This window comes from Salvelinus fontinalis, chromosome 18 (genome assembly GCF_029448725.1).
Source record: "Salvelinus fontinalis isolate EN_2023a chromosome 18, ASM2944872v1, whole genome shotgun sequence".
Classification (NCBI taxonomy): Eukaryota; Metazoa; Chordata; class Actinopteri; order Salmoniformes; family Salmonidae; genus Salvelinus; species Salvelinus fontinalis.
Genome location: NC_074682.1, coordinates 57,016,552 through 57,037,931, shown reverse-complemented (window position 1 = coordinate 57,037,931; position 21,380 = coordinate 57,016,552). Strand labels below are relative to the sequence as shown.

At 44.7% G+C, this 21,380-nt stretch overlaps 1 protein-coding gene across 1 annotated transcript in view; it reads left to right on the top strand.

Annotated features, from left to right (window-relative positions):
* LOC129815776 (E3 ubiquitin-protein ligase RNF123) overlaps positions 1-21,380 on the top strand; it is a 289,130-nt gene that overhangs the window by 1,016 nt on the left and 266,734 nt on the right. Inside the window, exons 2-13 of the mRNA XM_055869888.1 lie at positions 346-489; positions 1,049-1,136; positions 5,984-6,063; positions 7,695-7,792; positions 8,145-8,199; positions 8,344-8,429; positions 11,529-11,615; positions 11,720-11,787; positions 11,955-12,195; positions 12,592-12,696; positions 20,027-20,152; positions 20,451-20,543. Coding sequence (XP_055725863.1) covers positions 405-489; positions 1,049-1,136; positions 5,984-6,063; positions 7,695-7,792; positions 8,145-8,199; positions 8,344-8,429; positions 11,529-11,615; positions 11,720-11,787; positions 11,955-12,195; positions 12,592-12,696; positions 20,027-20,152; positions 20,451-20,543 — 1,212 coding nt within the window. The 5' untranslated portion in view covers positions 346-404. The remainder of the gene's footprint in view (positions 1-345; positions 490-1,048; positions 1,137-5,983; positions 6,064-7,694; positions 7,793-8,144; positions 8,200-8,343; positions 8,430-11,528; positions 11,616-11,719; positions 11,788-11,954; positions 12,196-12,591; positions 12,697-20,026; positions 20,153-20,450; positions 20,544-21,380) is intronic.

Genomic DNA, 21,380 nt, shown 5'->3' with positions numbered 1-21,380 from the left:
CTAGTTAATATAACAAAATTATCAACTCCATTCCATGCAAAGCTATAGCATTGGTAATAAGATGTTAACTAACTTAGAGTAGAGCAAATGTTTAGTTGGTGTCACCCAACCCAGGCGTAGTTCCCAGGAGCCCCTCTTTATGAGAGCATTATTTATGCATGCAGTATGTACGACTCAAACGGCACCCCATTCCCTATAATAGTGCACTCCTTTTGCCCATAGCCCTGCGTCCCTGGTCAAAAGTAGTGCACTATATAGGGAATAGGGTGCCGTTTGAGACGCACTATGCATGTTTATCTCAGTATGCAACATTATATTATTATGTGTGTGATGGTCTTTTCCTAGCCGTGCATGGGTCAACGTCGGCAGGTAACCCCATCTCCTGACCATCCCACTGAGGCAGAATGAGTTCTAAGGGGGGAGGAAGCACAGCTCTGACCCGACGAAACTACAGACTGGCCTCCGACACAGACAAGCCCAAAGTCACAGGTGAGGAGATGGGGGGAGCAGGGATGAGAGGACACGGGAAGGAGAGATGGATGGGCCAAAAGTCTAGTCAGGTGAGGAGAGGCGGAGCATAAATGAGTGGAGGACAAGTTAGAGGGAGGGATGGAAGGACAAAAGTCAAGTCAGGTGAGGAGTGGAACGGAGGGAGGAAAAAGGAGAGGAGGGGATAAGAGAGGAGGGAGGGATGGATGGATAGATGGTGAAAGGACAGCCTTTTTTTTTTGTCATGCCAACTCCTATGGTCATTGTTTCAGGCGAATATGACCATTGGAGTTGACAAGACAGCTGATTAGATACTGTTCTGGCACCAGCCTCTATCTTGTTCTCGCATTCTTTCCCCATTGAACTTGGTCTCTGTCTTTCTCGGGTATTGTTAGAACACTGAGTGGCTCTATTATACATCAACATATTCTGTCTTGTTTATTGTGGTCGGCACCATTTTCAACAGGTCAAATTCCTGGTACATTTACTTGGAGGATAAAGGTTATTCTGTCGTCTCTCTCTCTCTCTCTCTCTCTCTCTCTCTCTCTCTCTCTCTCAGGTATTGTGAATGAGAAATTACTGAGTGACTACCTACACCATGTATTTCCTGCCTCTCACCTTCCACGCCCCCCACTGGCTTCCCTCAGGTATGTGTCTGACTCTTGTCTACAACTCTTCTGGTCTTCTACTCTCAGAGGGGAGGTTTCCTCGGACACAGATTAAGCCTAGTCTTGGACTAAAAAACGTTTTAAATGGAGATTCCCAATTGAGCATGCTTTTTAGTCTAGGATTAGGCTTAATCTGTGGGAAACTGGCCCTTGTAGTGTGTTTTACTCTTTGGTTGTGATGCGTGTGCCATAGAAATAACATCTATGGTTTCTATGATTCTATTTTTATGGTGTGTGTGTAAGGAAATGCGCTACATCAACAGATGCTATTCAGTGTTTATTTCTCTGTGACCTTAGATTTCAGTGATCCTGCAATGTCCCTTAATAACAAACCATATTACCACACATGTGGCATGGTGCCCTTCTTGATCGCAATCTCAGTTTGTGTCTCAAATGACACCCGGCCTATTCCCTTGGTAGTGCACTCCTTTTGACCGTGGGTTCTGGGGCCATATCAAGCGTCTCAGAGTAGGAGTGCTGTTCTAGGATCAGGTACCCCCCCCCCCCCCCGCCCGTCCGTGTAATATAATTAGTTGTGATCTACAGGGTTTTTTTCTGCATCAAAAAGGAGTTTAGGTGGTGGACGTGGCAATGAGCACGTTCGGCCTGTCGGCGTGGCTGAACTAGAGAATTTTAGGCCCCTATTTTGGTGGCATAAATAAATGTTTGAATTTTTATGCCAGTTTTCTGAAATGTTAGACATTTCTCCGTGGAGAACATTTTGCAGTTTTAAAGCACATTTTCTGCAATTCTATGCATTTTGCAATGGCTTTTGCTCAAACATAATAACAAAATCAATACTGCTGAATTGTTCGTTCTCAAAGATTATATGATAAAAAAACACATACTGTAGGTCAAAAACACATATAGGTCAATAATGTCTGTAATTTGTTTTTTAACCTTCCACCAATTCTGTGGTATCCAATTGGTAGTTAGTCTTGTCTCATAGCTGCAACTCCTGTACGGACTCGGGAGAGTGAAGGTCGAGAGCCATGCATCCTCCGAAACACAACCCAACCACTGCTTCTTGACACAATACCCACTTAAGCCGGTCACCAATGTGCCGGAGGAAACACCGTACACCGAGCACTGCGCCCGGCCCACCACAGGAGTCACTAGAGTGCGATGGGACAAGGACATCCCTGCCTGCCAAACCCTCCCCTAACCCGTACGACCCTGGGCCAATTGTGTACCTCCCCCATAGGTCTCCCGGTCGCGGCTGGCTGCGACAGAGCCTGGACTCGGACCCAGAATCTCTAGTGGCACAGCTAGCATAGCGATGCAGGGCCTTTAGACCACTGCGCCACTCGGGAGGCCCACCTAGGTCAATTTCTACACTTTTTTTTAGTTTAAGTTAACACACTCAAGTGTTTTTCCATCCCGAAAATGTATAATTAAATATATATATTTTTTACTGTTCCGATAAAGGCGACCCATTTAAAAAAAACACTTATGCGGCCTGCCTAAGGATTTCAATGGTAGAAAAAAGTCCCTGATCTAAAAGGCAAAACTGATCTTAAATCAGCACTACTACTTAGAGACACTTGATACTCATGGCCCCAGGTCACTGCATAGGGATTAGAGTGACATTTGTGAAGCAACCCTAGTCCTTTTCCAGTTTGTTTTCAAAACAGCCTAGTAGTGCTATGTTTTTATCTAGTGTTAGGATGAAGCAACCGTTTTAGATGTTGAAAGTAACGTTGATGTGTGGTGGCATCATAGAGGCATGGGGCAACTGATCCATGTCTTCACCGAACTTCAAATAGTATTTGTTTTCTTTTCAAGTCTTAAAAAAAAAAAAAAAAAAACTTTGCTGAATTGAGTTTGCCTGGCGCAATGGAGCCAATGGAAATGGTCCAAAGAGGGCTACCTCGTTCCGTCAGGCTATCAAGGGAAAGCAAACGCTCCCAAGTAAAAAATAAAAAAAACGGATACAGTTTGAACCCATGTGTCCCCATTCCCCAGTAGTCCAGGGGGCTCAGGGTCGGGTTCCCCCCCCCCCCCCCCCCCCCCACGCCGCGGCTCTATAGATAGGGTATGAAGACAGACCAGGAGGAAAGATGAACTGCCTCTAACACTACTTGTTGATGAGGATACGTTGGGATGGCTTTTTTGGATCTTGTTTTCTGGATCCCCTTTTGCCAAGTGTCCCTCGTAATTCCTGCATAGATAAAGGTTAAATAAGATAATATCACGACGGGTGATAGACGGGTTCACTCATAACCCGCAGCCCCCGTGGTTATATTGTGTCTCGGGTCATGAAGTATTGTGTGGATGAAGGGTGGGTTGAATAAAGAGAAAACAACAATACCTGAAACATCCATCCATTTTGTAGTTGTTGTGTAATGTATCTGCCATTAGGTCCTAATAGCCTACACGCCAAGGCTTTTGGGAACTTGGGCAGCAAAAGTTAATGTCGATCCACTGAGGCAAGAAGTGCAATGTCTGAGTTGAATTCAATAAGAGAGAAGTTGTGAAATGGAGAGTTGAATACAAATTGAAGGGAGGGCCAGAACATAATGTTTGCGAAAGATTTGGTGAAGTGGTAAAAGAGATTGATAGCTGTGTTGGCTGTTTTATGTGTGATTATTGTGAAGGTGCAAGACGGGGACTTTCCTTGACGTGCCATATTTGAACTCTGACCTACTTTTCAGATGGGTTAATTGGAGTAGTAAACTTTCTGAAGTCTTGACACTGACTGTAGGTCTATAACCTCTCACATAGTCTAATATAATATGAACTCCTGCAGAATTAAGTATTTATTGATGTAAAATGAGTCCGGAGTGGAGAAATTATTTCTTTCAGCATCTTGATAGAATGAATGTGCGGTTAGGGGCCGTCTTTAAAGGTGTTATCTTTATCAGCGTCATAAAAGCTGATAGTATTTCAACTACAGTTTGCACCTTTTATAGACGGTCCCTATCTTTATCAGCGTCATAAAAGCTGATAGTATTTCAACTACAGTTTGCACCTTTTATAGACGGTCCCTATCTTTATCAGTATCATAAAAGCTGATAGTATTTCAACCACAGTTAGGGGCCGTCTGTAAAGGCGCAATCTTTATCAGCATCTTAAAAGCTGACTTGTTTTTCAACCACAGTTAGGCACCGTCTGTAAAGGTGCAATCTTTATCAGTATCATAAAAGCTGATAGTATTTCAACCACAGTTAGGCACCGTCTGTAAAGGTGCAATCTTTATCAGCATCATAAAAGCTGACTTGTTTTTCACCCACAGTTAGGCACCGTCTGTAAAGGTGCAATCTTTATCAGCATCATAAAAGCTGACTTGTTTTTCACCCACAGTTAGGCACCGTCTGTAAAGGTGCAATCTTTATCAGTATCATAAAAGCTGATAGTATTTCAACCACAGTTAGGCACCGTCTGTAAATGTGCAATCTTTATCAGCATCATAAAAGCTGATAGTATTTCAACCACAGTTAGGCACCGTCTGTAAAGGTGCAATCTTTATCAGCATCATAAAAGCTGACTTGTTTTTCACCCACAGTTAGGCACCGTCTGTAAAGGTGCAATCTTTATCAGCATCATAAAAGCTGACTTGTTTTTCACCCACAGTTAGGCACCGTCTGTAAAGGTGCAATCTTTATCAGCATCATAAAAGCTGACTTGTTTTTCACCCACAGTTAGGCACCGTCTGTAAATGTGCAATCTTTATCAGCATCATAAAAGCTGACTTGTTTTTCACCCACAGTTAGGCACCGTCTGTAAAGGTGCAATCTTTATCAGCATCATAAAAGCTGACTTGTTTTTCACCCACAGTTAGGCACCGTCTGTAAATGTGCAATCTTTATCAGCATCATAAAAGCTGACTTGTTTTTCACCCATATAAAATATGTTTCCAAGCCCGAACTGAAATCTTTTCAGAAACACGTCGTTGTCACTGCTTTACATTTCCTTAACTGGTCAAACTAATGTCATTTGGAAATTTAGCACAGAAAATCGTTCCTGTTTTATTCATTATTGTAATTTCTAAACGTCTTCTGCACGCGAGAGGGCAGAGATGACGGAGAACTTTACCGACGTCAACTACAATGACGCACTCATCGATTTAATGACATTATTCTGGTGACCGAGAAGTTTGTCTTTATAAAGGCAGTAGAGACCGAAGAGAAGCTGCATGTATCTATTTATAGAGGAGTTGACAAACACATAGCCTACCAAAATGTCTGAAATTATAAGCAGAAACATAGCTTATCTAAATAAGGATTTAAGGAAGAAATACTGCAACCCCGTCTCTGATCATACAGCACATTTTCTATCGGCCTATTTTGACCTGAGTGTCGGCTGTAGGCCTCAGATTTTCACTTTATTACGTAAACCTATATTCGGGTGGGTTATTAGCAATTGAGGGCGGGTGACAGTGAACAAACAGCTGACCTGCGAATCACTAGTCACCAGCATGACTGTGTGCTTACTAAGTTTATAGTGTTCTAAATTAGTTGGGACAAAACTTTTTTTTTTTTCTTCACAACTCACTTGATAATTAACATGTGAAAATATTACCATCAATCCCCTGACTAGTTGAGTCAGGTGTGCCAGTTCAGGGCTACAATAACACTGAAACATCTGGGGGTGTCTCTCTGTGGAAAAGTTTCACTAACACTTTTACAGAACGACCTACAATAAGTATTTGGACAAAACAATATTGTCTACGAAACGCGTTTGAAAGGATCTAAGCTGTCTACCGGGAACCTTCCTTTACAAATAAAATAAGTACATTCAAGTTTAAGAAGATGAAACAACCCTAACCCACTATCAGGGCCAAGTAGGGGGTGAATGTTGTCTGATGGTAGTTTTTCCATCCTTAGGAAACCTCTGGGCTTCCAGGACCTGGGGGCTCATCTGGAGAGGCTGTTAACTGAGGGAGAGCCTACTGAGGACACCAGAGGTGTGTACACACACACACACACACACACACACACACACACACACACACACACACACACACACACACACACACACACACACACACACACACACACACACACTATTCTACTGAGGACACCAGAGGTGTATACACACACACACACACACACACACACACACACACACACACTATTCTACTAAGGACACCTGACCCATATGTTCATAAAGCTATCAGTTTGTGTTTATGGTGTAAAGACTATTGTCCTCTCCACCCTAGCCGGTGGCATTTATTCATGAAGTAATTGGATATTGGATTGCAATTAACCACCCCCCCACCCAAAAAATGAACACATATGGAATCATGTAGCAACCAAAACAAGTGTTAAACAAATCCAAATATATTTTAGATTTTTCAAAGTAGCCATCGTTTGCCTTAATGACAGCTTTGCGTTCTCTTAACCAGGTTGAATGCGTTTCCAACAGTCATGAAGGAGTTCCCACATATGCTGAGCTCTTGGTGGTTGCTTGTCCTTCACTCTGCGGTCCAACTCATCCCAAACCATCTCAATTAGGTTGTCAGGTGATTGTGGAGGCCAGGTCATCTGATGCAGCACTCCATCACTCTCCTCTCTGGTCAAATAGCCCTTACACAGCCTGGAGGTGTGTTTTGGTTCATTGTCCTGTTGAAATAAAAATTATAGTCCCACTACGTGCAAACCAAAGACACGGCGGTTGGAACCAAAAATCTCAAATTTAGACTCCTCAGACCAAACGACAGGTTTCCACCGGTCTAATATCCATTGCTCGTTTTTTCTTGGCCCAAGCAAGTCTCTTCTTCTTATTGGTGTCCTTTAGTAGTGGTTTCATTGCACCAATTCAACCATGAAGGCCTGATTCAAGGAGTCTCCTCTGCACAGTTGATGTTGAGATGTGTCTGTTACTTGAACTCTGTGAGGTGCAATATGAGTTGCAGTTAACTGCCAATTTCAAAGGCTGGAAACGAATGAATTTATCCTCTGCAGCAGATGAAACTCTGGGTCTTGCTTTCTTGTGGCGGTCCTCATGAGACCCGGTTTCATCATAGCGCTTGATGGTTTTTGCAACTGTTCTTGAAGAAACTTTTAAAGTTCTTGAAATGTTCCGTATTGACTGACCTTAACGTCTTAAAGTAATGATGGACTGTCATTTCTCTTTGCTCTTTTGAGCTGTTCTTGTCATAATATGGACTTGGTCTTTTACCAAATAGGGCTGGCTTCTGTATACCACCCCTACCTTGTCACAACACAGCTGATTGGCTCAAACGCATTAAGAAGGAAAGAAATTCCACAAATACATTTAAAAAAAGGCACACCTGTTAATTTAAATGCATTCCAGGTGACTACCTCATGAAGCTGGCTGAGAGAATGCCAAGTGTGCAAAGCTGTCATCCATGCAAAGGGTGGTTACTTTGAATAATCTAAAATATATTTTAACTTGTTAAAATATTTTAGTTATTTCATAGATTTGGTGTCTTCACTATTATTTTACAATGTAGAAAATAGTTTTAAAAAATAAAGAAAAACCATTGAATGAGTAGATGTGTCCAAACCTTTTGACTGGTACATGTACATGGGCCTCACCAAACTGATACTAGAGCCTGTCCTCGTCCTCCAGATCAGCCAGTGGATGGTTGTCTAGGTCCTCTGACCGTGGTCCTGGATCACACCAGTGGCTTCGAGGGCCTCCTGTTTGTGGATGATGATCTGCTGGGGGTGAGAAACATAGCATTGGGGGTTGGGCTCAGTGGGTAGAGCATGGCCCTTGCAACGTCAGGGTTCCCGAAATCCCACAGGGGGGGACCATTATGAAAATGTATGCTCTCACTTCTGTAAGTTGCTCTGGATAAGAGTGTCTGCTAAATGATAAAATGGTTAGATTTACTAGAATTTTAGAATACGTTTACTAGAATTTTAGAATACGTTTACTAGAATTTTAGTATGTTTCAATAAGTTTCAACTCGAAGTGATCTAGAATCACTTTTATGTTGTACCTAAACATCTTTTTCTGATTTTTATTCCCTCCATATGTTGTCACTGTTTGGTCATTGTTTTCTTTTCTTTCCAGGTCATAGGTCATAGCAATTTCAGTTCCATTAGAGCTACTACGTGTGTATACAGAGGTAAATGCTTCAGAATCAAGACAATTCTACACTATCATACTTTTTACTGAATGTACAGGTCTTAATAGTTGTTTAAAAAATCTGATACATTTCATGTTGGTACAGAAGCATGTCTAACGTTGACTACTGTACCATGGATTCCAGGGAAATGGGCGTACGAGGTGCTGATCTCGTCACAGGGCCTGATGCAGATAGGATGGTGCACTCTGAACTGCAGGTTCAACCAGGAGGTAAGATCGTCATTATAACCAGAAAAGTATACAGAAGCACTGATAGGGTGGTGCACTGTGACAACCTGGAGGTACAGTAGGGGCACGGTAACAACCTGGAGGTACAGTAGGGGCACAGTAACAACCCCGGAGGTACAGTAGGGGCACGGTGACCACCTGGAGGTACAGTAGGGGCACGGTGACCACCTGGAGGTACAGTAGGGGCTCGGTAACAACCCCGGAGGTACAGTAGGGGCACGGTGACCACCTGGAGGTACAGTAGGGGCACGGTGACCACCTGGAGGTACAGTAGGGGCACGGTGACCACCTGGAGGTACAGTAGGGGCACGGTGACCACCTGGAGGTACAGTAGGGGCACGGTGACCACCTGGAGGTACAGTAGGGGCACGGTGACCACCTGGAGGTACAGTAGGGGCACGGTGACCACCTGGAGGTACAGTAGGGGCACGGTGACCACCTGGAGGTACAGTAGGGGCACGGTGACCACCTGGAGGTACAGTAGGGGCACGGTGACCACCTGGAGGTACAGTAGGGGCACGGTGACCACCTGGAGGTACAGTAGGGGCACGGTGACCACCTGGAGGTACAGTAGGGGCACGGTGACCACCTGGAGGTACAGTAGGGGCACGGTGACCACCTGGAGGTACAGTAGGGGCACGGTAACCACCTGGAGGTACAGTAGGGGCACTGTGATCACTTGGAGGTACATTAGGGGCACGGTAACCACCTGGAGGTACAGTAGGGGCACGGTGATCACTTGGAGGTACATTAGGGGCACGGTGACCACCTGGAGGTACAGTAGGGGCACGGTGACCACCTGGAGGTACAGTAGGGGCACGGTGACCACCTGGAGGTACAGTAGGGGCACGGTGACCACCTGGAGGTACAGTAGGGGCACGGTGACCACCTGGAGGTACAGTAGGGGCACGGTGACCACCTGGAGGTACAGTAGGGGCACGGTGACCACCTGGAGGTACAGTAGGGGCACGGTGACCACCTGGAGGTACAGTAGGGGCACGGTGACCACCTGGAGGTACAGTAGGGGCACGGTGACCACCTGGAGGTACAGTAGGGGCACGGTGACCACCTGGAGGTACAGTAGGGGCACGGTGACCACCTGGAGGTACAGTAGGGGCACGGTGACCACCTGGAGGTACAGTGGGGGCACGGTGACCACCTGGAGGTACAGTGGGGGCACGGTGACCACCTGGAGGTACAGTGGGGGCACGGTGACCACCTGGAGGTACAGTGGGGGCACGGTGACCACCTGGAGGTACAGTGGGGGCACGGTGACCACCTGGAGGTACAGTGGGGGCACGGTGACCACCTGGAGGTACAGTGGGGGTACGGTGACCACCTGGAGGTACAGTAGGGGGCACGGTGACCACCTGGAGGTACAGTAGGGGGCACGGTGACCACCTGGAGGTACAGTAGGGGGCACGGTGACCACCTGGAGGTACAGTAGGGGGCACGGTGACCACCTGGAGGTACAGTAGGGGGCACGGTGACCACCTGGAGGTACAGTAGGGGGCACGGTGACCACCTGGAGGTACAGTAGGGGCACGGTGACCACCTGGAGGTACAGTAGGGGGCACGGTGACCACCTGGAGGTACAGTAGGGGGCACGGTGACCACCTGGAGGTACAGTAGGGGCACGGTGACCACCTGGAGGTACAGTAGGGGCACGGTGACCACCTGGAGGTACAGTAGGGGGCACTGTGACCACCTGGAGGTATTGAAATATTAGGTATTGAAATAAATGAATTACGCCCTAATCTATAGATTTCCCATGACTGGGAACCGTGTATCTGTTGGTCATATCTTAAAAAAAAAAAAAAAGTAGGTGTGAATCAGAAAACCAGTGTTCACCATGTGACTCATGCAGCGTGGCACAAATTGCTGGATTTTGGCGGGAACTGGAACACCCTGTCATACATGTCGATCCAGAGCATCCCAAACATGCTCAATGGGTGACATGTCTAGTGAGTATGCAGGCTGTGGAAGAACTGGGACATTTTCAGCTTCCCGGAGTTGTGTACAAATCCTTGTGACGTGGGGCCGTGCATTATGCTGAAACATGAGGTGATGACGGTGGATGTATGGCACCAAAATGTGCCTCAGAATTATTTCTTCACAGTATCTTATGTGCATTCAAATTGCCGTCGATAAAATGCAGTTGTGTTCGTTATCTGTAGCTTAATCCTGCCCATTCCATAACCCCACCATGGGGCATTCTTTTCTCAATGTTGTCAAATGCTCGCCTACACCTCATCATGCTGTCATTTACTGGCAGTCTGCCGGTACAGTTGAAACCAGGATTCATCCGTGAAGAGCACACTTCTCCAGAGTGCCAGTGGCCATTGAAGGTGGAGCTTCCCTGAGACGGTTTCTGACAGTTTGTGCAGAAATTCTTTGGTTGTTCAAACCCGCAGTTTCATCAGCTGTCCGGGTGGCAGCTGATCCCGCAGGTGAAGAAGCTGGATGTGGAAGTCCTTGGCTGGTTACACGTGGTCTGCGGTTGTACGGCCGGTTAGACATACTGCCAAATTCTCTAAAACAAAGTTGGAGGTGGCTTATAGTAGAGAAGTGAACATTCAATTCTCTGGCAACAGGTTTGGTGGACATTCCTGCAGTCAGCATGCCAATTGCATGCTTCCTCAGCTTGAGACATCTGTGGCGTTGTGTGACACAACTGCACATTTTTATAGTGGCCTTTTATTGTCCCCAGCACAAGGCGCACCTGTGTAATGATCATGCTCTTTAATCAGTTTCTTGATATGTCACAACTGTCAGGGATGTAAACACATTTTTTGCACAAAATGCGAGCAAAATAAGCTTTTTGTTTATATTGAACATTTCTGGGATTTATTTCAGGTCATGAAACACGGGACAAACACTTTACATGTTGCGTTGAGCAAATGTTTCATCTTTCATCTGGAGAGTGTGTGTATAGCACAGGAGGTTGGTGGCACCTTAGTTGGGGAGGAGTTTGATGCCATTCCATTCGCTCTGTTCCAGCCATTCTTATGAGCCGTCCTCCCCTCGACAGCCTCCGCTGGTGTATAGTGGTACTGTAACGTGTGTTTTCTCTCTTATCAGGAAGGTGTGGGTGACACTCCAGACTCGTACGCTTACGATGGAAACCGAGTCAGGAAGTGGAACGTAACGACCACTAACTATGGCAAGGTGAGAAGATCACAATGGTTCATCAAGATCAACGTTTTTATTATGGGGTCGTGTGCTAGCTAATGTAGCTAATGTACTGTCCTGACATGTTTCTTGTTTTGTAGTCATGGGCAGCTGGAGACATAGTGAGCTGTTTGATAGACCTTGACGAGGGAACCATCACATTCTGTCTGTAAGTTATCACTGTTTTCTAATCACATTACGTGTTGAAAATTAAAAAAAATTCCCCCCAGCTTGTTTACCGTATTCTCATGTTTTGATATATTGTAAAGTTAATTTATTTTGTAGAATGGATATTAAAGTAGCTTTTATTCTCTTCTCTTCAATTCCCTCTCCCAGGAATGGCCAGTCCCTAGGCACAGCGTTCAGTAACATTAAGATGGGTCCAGGTGTAGCCTATTTCCCTGCTATCAGCCTGTCCTTTAAAGAGTCCGTGGCGTTCAACTTCGGCAGTCGCCCCCTCAGATACCCTGTAGAGGGCTACCTGCCCCTCCAGAACCCTCCAACTGCAGACCTGCTCAGGGCTCACAAACTACTAGGTTATATCAAGACAGTCCTGTCTACCACCTTAGACACACAGGTAACATTGAAGGGGGTTATCTGGGATTCAAACATTAACAAAGCGGTCAATTCGCTATTTTATTGTTTAACGGCTGAGGGATGATGTAACCTCACAGGTACTAGAGTGCTCAATTCTGCTTCATCGTGCATGATATTTACCAAATACAGTAGTATGAGTAATATGTAAGTGAATACTGTTTTAAAATGGTCATTTATTAATTTATCTTACGATTCATTTGTGTGTAAATATGTTTCAGAAATCCCCGGTTAGAGGTTTACCTGCTAATTTTCCTTACTCCGGGAATCCATGAACCGGGATTTTTTTTTTTTAAATCATGGAAATTTGTGGAAGTTTCCAGAATTGTTTGTCCATCAAAATGTCAACTGTTCTCTCCCCTTTGTCCGTTCCCAACAGGAGGAGAAGGTGCTGGTGAAAGACAGTGCTTGCTGGAGCCTACATGGAGAACCCACCACCCTAGTGACTCTGGCGCACATCTTTAACTACTTTGCCCCACTTATGGTGAGTGAAGAGTCGTTGAACTTGTTTAGTTATCAATCAAATTTCAATTAAATTGATTTATAAAACCCTTCTTACATCAGCTGATGTCACAAAGTGCTGTACGGAAACCCAGCCTAAAACCCCAAACAGCAAGCAATGCAGGTGTAGAAGCACGGTAGCTAGGAAAAACTCCCTAGAAAGGCCAAAACCTAGGAAGAAACCTAGAGACGAACCAGGCTATGAGGGGTGGCCAGTCCTCTTCTGGCTGTGTCGGGTGCAGATTTTAACAGAACATGGCCAAGATGTTCAAATGTTCATAGATGACCAGCAGGGTCAAGTAATAATAATCACAGTGGTTATAGAGGGATGCAACAGGTCAGCACCTCAGGAGTAAATGTCAGTTGGCTTTTCATAGCCGATTATTCAGAGTATTTTTACCGCTCCTGCTGTCTCTAGAGAGTTGAAAAAAGCAGGTCTGGGACAGGTAGCACGTCCGGTGAACAGGTCAGGGTTCCATAGCCGCAGGCAGAACAGTTGAAACTGGAGCAGCAGCACGACCAGGTGGACTGGGGACAGCAAGGAGTCATCAGGGGAAGGAGAGGGGGGTCTTAAATTTACACAGGACACCGGATAAGACAGAAGAAATACTCCAGATATAACTGACTGACCTTAGCCCACCGACACAAACTATTGCAGCATGAATACTGGAGGCTGAGACAGGAGGGGTCGGGAGACACTGTGGCCCCGTCCGACGATACCCCCGGACAGGGCCAAACAAACTTTGCCAAAGCATCGCCCCCACACCACTAGAGGAATATATTCAACCACCAACTTACTATCCTGAGACAAGGCCGAGTATAGCCCACGAAGATCTTCCCCACGGCACGAACCCAAGGAAGGAAGAGCACGTCAGTGACTCAACCCACTCAGGTGACGCACCCCTCCTAGGGACGGCATGGAAGAGCACCAGTAAACCAGTGACTCAACCCCTGTAATAGGGTTAGAGGCAGAGAATCCCAGTGGAGAGAGGGGAACCGACCAGGCAGAGACAGCAAGGGCGGTTCGTTGCTCCAGTGTCTTTCCGTTTACCTTCACACTCCTGGGCCAGACTACACTCAATCATAGGACCTACTGAAGAGATGAGTCTTCAATAAAGACTTAAAGGTTGAGACCGATCTCACATGGATAGGCAGACCATCCCATAATAATGGAGCTCTATAGGAGAAAGCCCTGCCTCCAGCTGTTTTCTTAGAAGTTCTAGGGACAGTAAGGAGGCCTGTGTCTTGTGACCGTAGCGTATCTGTAGGTATGTACGGCAGGACCAAATCGGAAAGATGGGTAGGAGCAAGCCCATGTCATGCTTTGTAGGTTAGCAGTAAATCCTTGAAATCAGCCCTAACCTTAACAGGAAGCCAGTGTAGAGAGGCTAGCACTGGAATAATATGATCACATTTTTTGGTTCTAGTCAAGATTCTATCAGCCGTGTTTAGCATTTACTGAAGTTTATTTAGTGCTTTAGCCGGGTAGCCGGAAAGTAGAGCATTGCAGTAGTCTAACCTAGAAGTAACAAATGCATGGATTAATTTTTCTGCATCATTTTTGGACAGAAAATTTCTGATTTTTGCAATGTTACGTAGATGGAAAAAAGCTGTCCTTGAAACAGTCTTGATATGTTCGTCAAAAGAGAGATCAGGGTCAAGAGTAACGCCGAGGTCCTTCACAGTTTTTTTTGAAGACGACTTTACAACCATCAAGATTAATTGTCAGATCCAACAGCAGATCTCTTTGTTTCTTGGGACCTAGAACAACCATCTCTGTTTTGTCCGAGTTTAAAAGTAGAACATTTGCCGCCATCCACTTCCTTATGTCTGAAACACAGGCTTCCAGCGAGGGCAATTTTGGGGCTTCACCATGTTTCATTGAAATGTACAGCTGTTTGTCGGCCGCATAGCAGTGAAAGATTATATAACATTATGTTTCCTAATGACATCACCAAGAGGTCAAATATATTGTGAAAACAATAGTGGTCCTAAAACGAAGCCTTGAGGAACACCGGAGTTTACAGTTGATTTGTCAGAAGACAAACCAATCCACAGAGTCAAACTGATATCTTTCTGACAGATAAGATCTAAACCAGGCCAGAACTTGTCCGTGTAGACCAATTTGGGTTTCCAGTCTCTCCAAAAATGTTGAGAGGAATGGGAGATTTGATATAGACCGATTTTAGTTTTTTAAATATTTTCTGGGTCAAGGTTTGGCTTTTTCAAGAGGCTTTATTACTGCCACTTTTAGTGAGTTCGGTACACTTTCGGTGGATAGGGAGCCGTTTGTTATATTCAACATAGGAGGGCCAAGCACAGGAAGCAGCTCTTTCAGTAGTTTAGTTGGAATAGGGTCCAGTAAGTATGGAGCTGGAAGGTTTAGACGCCAAGACTATTTTCATCAATGTGTCAAGAGATATAGTTAAAAAAAACTTGAGTATCTCCCTAGTTCCTGACAGTGTTGTGCAGACAGACTCAGGACAACTGAGCTTTGGAGAAATACGCTGATTTTAAAGAGGAGTCCGTAATTTGCTTTCTAATGATCATGATCTTTTCATCATAGAAGTTCATGAATTTATCACTGCTGAAGTGAAAGCCATCCTCTCTTGGCGAATGCCACTTTTTTGTTAGCTTTGCGACAGTATCAAAAATACATTTTGGATTGTTCTTATTCTCCTCAATTAAGTTGGAAAAATAGGATGATCGAGCAGCAGTGAGGGCTCTTCGATACTGCACGATACTGCCTTTCCAAGCTAGTTTGGTGTAGCGCCATTTCCGTTCCAATTTTCTGGAGGCTTGCTTCAGAGCTCGGGTATTTTATGTATACCAGGGAGCTATTTTCTTGTGACAAATGTTTTTTCTTTTTAGGGGTGCGACTGCAACTAGGGTATTACGCAAGGTTAAATTGAGTTCCTCAGTTAGGTGGTTCACTTAATTTTGTACTATGACGTCCTTGGGTAGGTGGAGGGAGTCTGGAAGGGCATCTAGGAATCTTTGGGTTTTCCGAGAATTTATAGCATGGCTTTTGATGATCCTTGGTTGGGGTCTGAGCAGATTATTTGTTGTGATTGCAAACGTAATAAAATGGTGGTCCGATAGTCCAGGATTATGAGGAAAGCATTAAGATCCACAATATTTATTCCACGGGACAAAACTAGGTCCAGAGTATGACTGTGGCAGTGATTAGGTCCGGAGACATGTTGGACAAAACCCACTGAGTCGATGATGGCTCCGAAAGCCTTTTGGAGTGGGTCTGTGGACTTTTCCAAATGAATATTAAAATCACAAAAAATGTCAATAGTATATGCCATTATTACAAGGTCCTGAAGTAATTCAGGGAACTCAGTGAGGAACGCTGTATATGGCCCAGGATGTCTGTAAGCAGTAGCTCTAAAAAGTGATTGAGTAGGCTGCATAGATTTCATGACTAGAAGCTCAAAAGCCAAAAATGCATTTTAAAATTTATTTTGTAAATTGAAATTTGCTTTCGTAAATGTTAGCAACACCTCCGACTTTGCGGGATGCGCGGGGGATATAGTCACTAGTGTAACCAGGAGGTAAGGCCTCATTTAACACAGTAAATTCATCAGGCTTAAGCCATGTTTCAGTCAGGCCAATCCCATCAAGATTATGATCAGTGATTAGTTCATTGACTGTAACTGCCTTTGAAGTGAGGGATCTAACATTAAGTAGTACCCTATTTTGAGATGTGAGGAATCATGATCTCTTTCAATAATGGCAGGAATGGAGGAGGTCTTAATCCTAGAGAGATTGTTAAGGCGAACACCGCCATGTTTAGTTTTGCCCAACCTAGGTCGAGGCACAGACACGGGCGCAATGGGGATAGCTGAGCTGACCACTGATTGTGCTAGTGGCAGACTCCACTAAACTGGCAGGCTGGCTAACAGCCTGCTGTCTGGCCTACCCCCTATCTCATTGTGGAGTTAGAGCCCTGTCCATGTTCATAGATAAGATGAGAGCACCCCTCCAGCTAGGATGGAGTCCGTCACTCCTCAGCAAGCCAGGTTTGGTCCTGTTTCTGGGTGAGTCCCAGAAAGAAGGCCAATTATCTCCAAATTCTATCTTTCCGGTGGGGCAGTAAACAGTTTCAGCCAGCGATTGAGTTGTGAGACTCTGCTGTAAAGCTCATCACTCCCCCTAACTGGGATGGGGCCAGAGACAATTACTCGATGCCGACACATGGTTCTAGCTCATTTACACGCTGAAGCTATGTTGCGCTTGGTGAACTCTGACTGTTTCATCCTAACATCGTTGGTGCTGACGTGGATAACAATATCTCTAAACTCTCTACACTCGTCAGTTTTGTACTCCAATATGTATTGTTTAATGGGGGGTCCGGTGTCGTCCCCATGTGAATGTTTATTACTGAGAAGCTCAGATAAAATTTTAAAGAGACATTCTACTCCAAAATTACTGAAAATAAAGTTATACTGACACCATCTAAAATATAATTTCCACCTCCAGAAATGAGCCCAATAATGTATTGTAATTTTGTATTATGTTATCATATTCGACCATGTACTACTTCTCAGATAGAGTTCAGTGTGTCAAATCGGATGGGTCGTTCAAACCTCTGGCAATCTCTGGGGCTGCCACCGGATGGCCTGTCCGGACCTCTGGCAGTTTCTATGGGGGTGCCACAGGGTTCAGTTCTCGGGCCGACTCTTTTCTCTGTTTACATCAATGATGTCACTCTTGATGCTGGTGATTCTCTGATCCACCTCTACGCAGACGGCACCATTCTGTGTACTTCTGGCCCTTCTTTGGACACTGTGTTAACAAACCTCCAGACGAGCTTCAATGCCATACAACTCTCCTTCCGTAGCCTCCAACTGCTCTTAAATTCAAGTAAAACTAAATGCATGCTCTTCAACCGATCGCTGCCCGCACCTGCCCGCCCGTCCAGCATCACTACTCAGTACGGTTCTGACTTAGAATATGTGGACAACTACAAATACCTAGGTATCTGGTTAGACTGTAAACTCTCCCTCCAGACTCACATTAAGCATCTCCAATCCAAAATTAAATCTAGAATCTGCTTCTTATTTCGCAACAAAGCATCCTTCACTCATGCTGCCAAACATACCCTCGTAAAACTGACTATCCTTGACTTCGGCGATGTCATTTACAAACTAGCCTCCAACACTCTACTCAGCAAATCGGATGTAGTCTATCACAGTGCCATCCGTTTTGTCACCAAAGCCCCATATACTACCCACCACTGCGACCTGTATGCTCTCGTTGGCTGGCCCTTCCTTCATATTCGTCGCAAAACCCACTGCCTCCAGGTCATCTATAAGTCTTTGCTAAGTAAAGCCCCGCCTTCTCAGCTCACTGGTCACCATAGCAGCACCCACCCATAGCAGCACCCACTTGCTCCAGCAGGTATTTTTCACTTGTCACCCCCAAAGCCAATTCTTCCTTTGGATCAAACTGCAAAAATCACTGAAGCTGGAGACTCATATCTCACTCACTAACTTTAAGCACCAGCTGTCAGAGCATCTCACTGTACCTGTACATAGCCCATCTGTAAATAGCCCATCCAACTACCTCATCCCCATACTGTTATTTATTTTTATTTTTTGCTCCTCTGCACCCCAGTACCTCTACTTGCACATCCATCTTCTGCACATCTATCACTCCAGTGTTTAATTGCTATATTGTAATTATTTCGCCACTACGGACTATTTATTGCCGTACCTCCCTTATCTTTACCTCATTTGCACACACTGTATATAGACTTTTTCTATTGTGTTATTGACTGTATGTTTTGTTTATTCCATGTGTAACTCTGTGTTGTTGTTTGTGTCGCACTGCTTTGATTTATCTTGGCCAGGTCGCAGTTGTAAATGAGAACTTGTTCTCAACTAACCTACCTGGTTAAATAAAGGTAAAAAAAAAAAAAAATTACAAAATATGATAAGCAATAAAGCATTATCACCTGAAGCCCAACTGATACAGCATAATAGCTATAAATGAATGGGTTTGCCCATCTGTAGTTAATCATTAGCTAGATCCCAAATGTGATATTTTAACTAGTTAGCATTTATATTGATTCATTTTATGTCCCAAAAACACGTGCATAAACACAGTGTATATAATGTAGTCCTTCCTTTTTTAGGGTAACTTGGGGTAACCCATCACCCGGTGGGGTAACACGTCCCCTGCCTGTACTTAAACATTTTAATGTCACCATTTCCCCCCCTCAACGCCCTTTCCTTGGCTGCCACTACTAAACTATATTATGCACTCATGCGAATTGTGGCAGTCATGTTCTCAACCATACCGCTGCTAAAAAACTCTGGGTTTAATATGGTGCAGTTTGCACATATTAAGGAGTCGAGAAATTGATAAAGTAAGAATGGAAAGCTTGGATCGCCCTTTAAAAAAAAAAAAAAAAAAAAACGAGGCCATTAAAACGGCTATTTTCCCTACGATTTGTATTATGAGTTTTTGGCTGAATGCATGTCTGAATGGCACTCGTAACTAAGATGAGCCTCGAGGGGGATATTTCCCTGGCACACAACAACAAGCCGACCAGGTTAATCAACTGTTCTACTATTGACTTGGCAGGTTGTTTCTATTCATTACTTGTTATGTGTGCAGAGGAAACAGTAAATGTGGACTGTTTATATAGCATCATCTAAGTGTGCCTCCACAGAATAAAAAATAAAAAAATATCCGTATTTTTTGGGGGTATGGCGGCAATGACTTTTCTGTGGCGTATTCCCACCGCTAAATGACTGCAGCGGAAACTGGTGTACATGTTGTCCTTTTTGGGATGATATTATTTGGACATTGATTCTGTAATGTGGTTCACATTGTGGTCAGATGAAGGTATCCCAATAGGGATCAAAACGGTGTTCATGTGTCTCTAGTCTCGTGTGCAATATGTTGAATATCTGTCTACACTGTAATGTGTTGAGGGTCTGTCTCCACAGTGTAATATGTTGAATATCTGTCTCCACAGTGTAATGTGTTGAGGGTCTGTCTCCACAGTGTAATGTGTTGAGGGTCTGTCTCCACAGTGTAATGTGTTGAGGGTCTGTCTCCACAGTGTGACGTGTTGAGGGTCTGTCTCCACAGTGTGATATGTTGAGGGTCTGTCTCCACAGTGTAATGTGTTGAGGGTCTGTCTCCACAGTGTAATGTGTTGAGGGTCTGTCTCCACAGTGTAACGTGTTGAGGGTCTGTCTCCACAGTGTAATATGTTGAGGGTCTGTCTCCAGAGTGTAATGTGTTGAGGGTCTGTCTCCACAGTGTAACGTGTTGTTGGTCTGTCTCCACAGTGTAAGGTGTATCTAGTAGAAGGTGTGCTGATGAACTTCCTACTGGGTATACTGGAGGGGGGCGGCTCAGTGGACGAACACCCTCTCATCCAGCAGCTTCTGGACCTCTTCTGGCTTCTCATGGAGGTTAGTACCTACACTTTACCTCTAACCTCTAACCCTAAGGTGAGGTGAGCCTCTGGCCTAGCATGTAGCCAACACTAGCTAGTATTTGCTGAACATATCTCCTGCAACTGTATTGGGCCAATCCTAGCTTAAAATCTTCTCGCTTAACTCAAATGTTTGTGTATAATCATGCATTGATGGCAATTGTAGATTTGTGCATAAACTCAAGTCATGCGTGCGGCTCTCGAGGTAGGATTGGGGCCTATGTGCAAATGTAATCTTTTTCTGAATGCAATGACTCTGCAATGACTCCGTACAGGACTACGAGGTGAACGAGTGTCTGAAGCAGCTGATGATGTCACTGCTGAGAGCCTATAGATTCTCCCCCATCATCCCAGACTTGGGCTTCCAGGTAGGATGCCACACCCACTGACCATACTCTAGCATACCTGTGGATTTACTTCCTGTCTCAGACTCCGCCCCCCAACCCTCTCCATACCATACCTGGGCTGCATTCCAAACACTTAAAACACACCCTCTCCCGTCAGCTCTCAAATTAAGTGGACACTTCTGATTACATATCATGACGTGTAATGAGTTGACCACTTGCAGGGAAAGGAGCAAAGGAAATGTCACTCGTTCGTCCCACGGTTCTGTTTTCAGTCGTCATGGAACCACCGGTTGTGGTTTTCAGTCGTCATGGAACCACCGGTAGCGGGTGTGTGTGTGTGGTTTATATGCTCTGGAGTCAATTATGATTTGCATTTCATATCTTGGCTAGAAGACAACGCATCCGCGGACATCGAATACTTGCCATCCGACGATATCAGGTAAATCAAAAATGACAGTGTATTAGTGTGATGTCAGGGAAAATTTTATGCGCTAGCTAACGTTTCCAAAATCTAACCAAACAAAAACATAATTACTTTTACGAGACGTGTTTGTACCGTCGTGTGCATTAGTAGCACAATTTCTAATTTATTTACATTTGTTTTTACTTAGTTGTGTGTTGACTTCTCCATATTGACGTTGAGGTTTTAAGTTTTGGCTGACTTTTCTTAGCGGATGTACAATCATCGCAAATTGAATTATGGGGTGTTTTCGGCCCCAACGTGAACATAATTGTACACTCGCAAACTCGATCACATATGAGGGCTGATGGGCTTACGTTGCCAACTTCCCTTGCTTAGCTAATTGTTTGGACCAACGGCAAAGATGGCCGCAGGGATTCCCCCCAAAGGCATAAGGC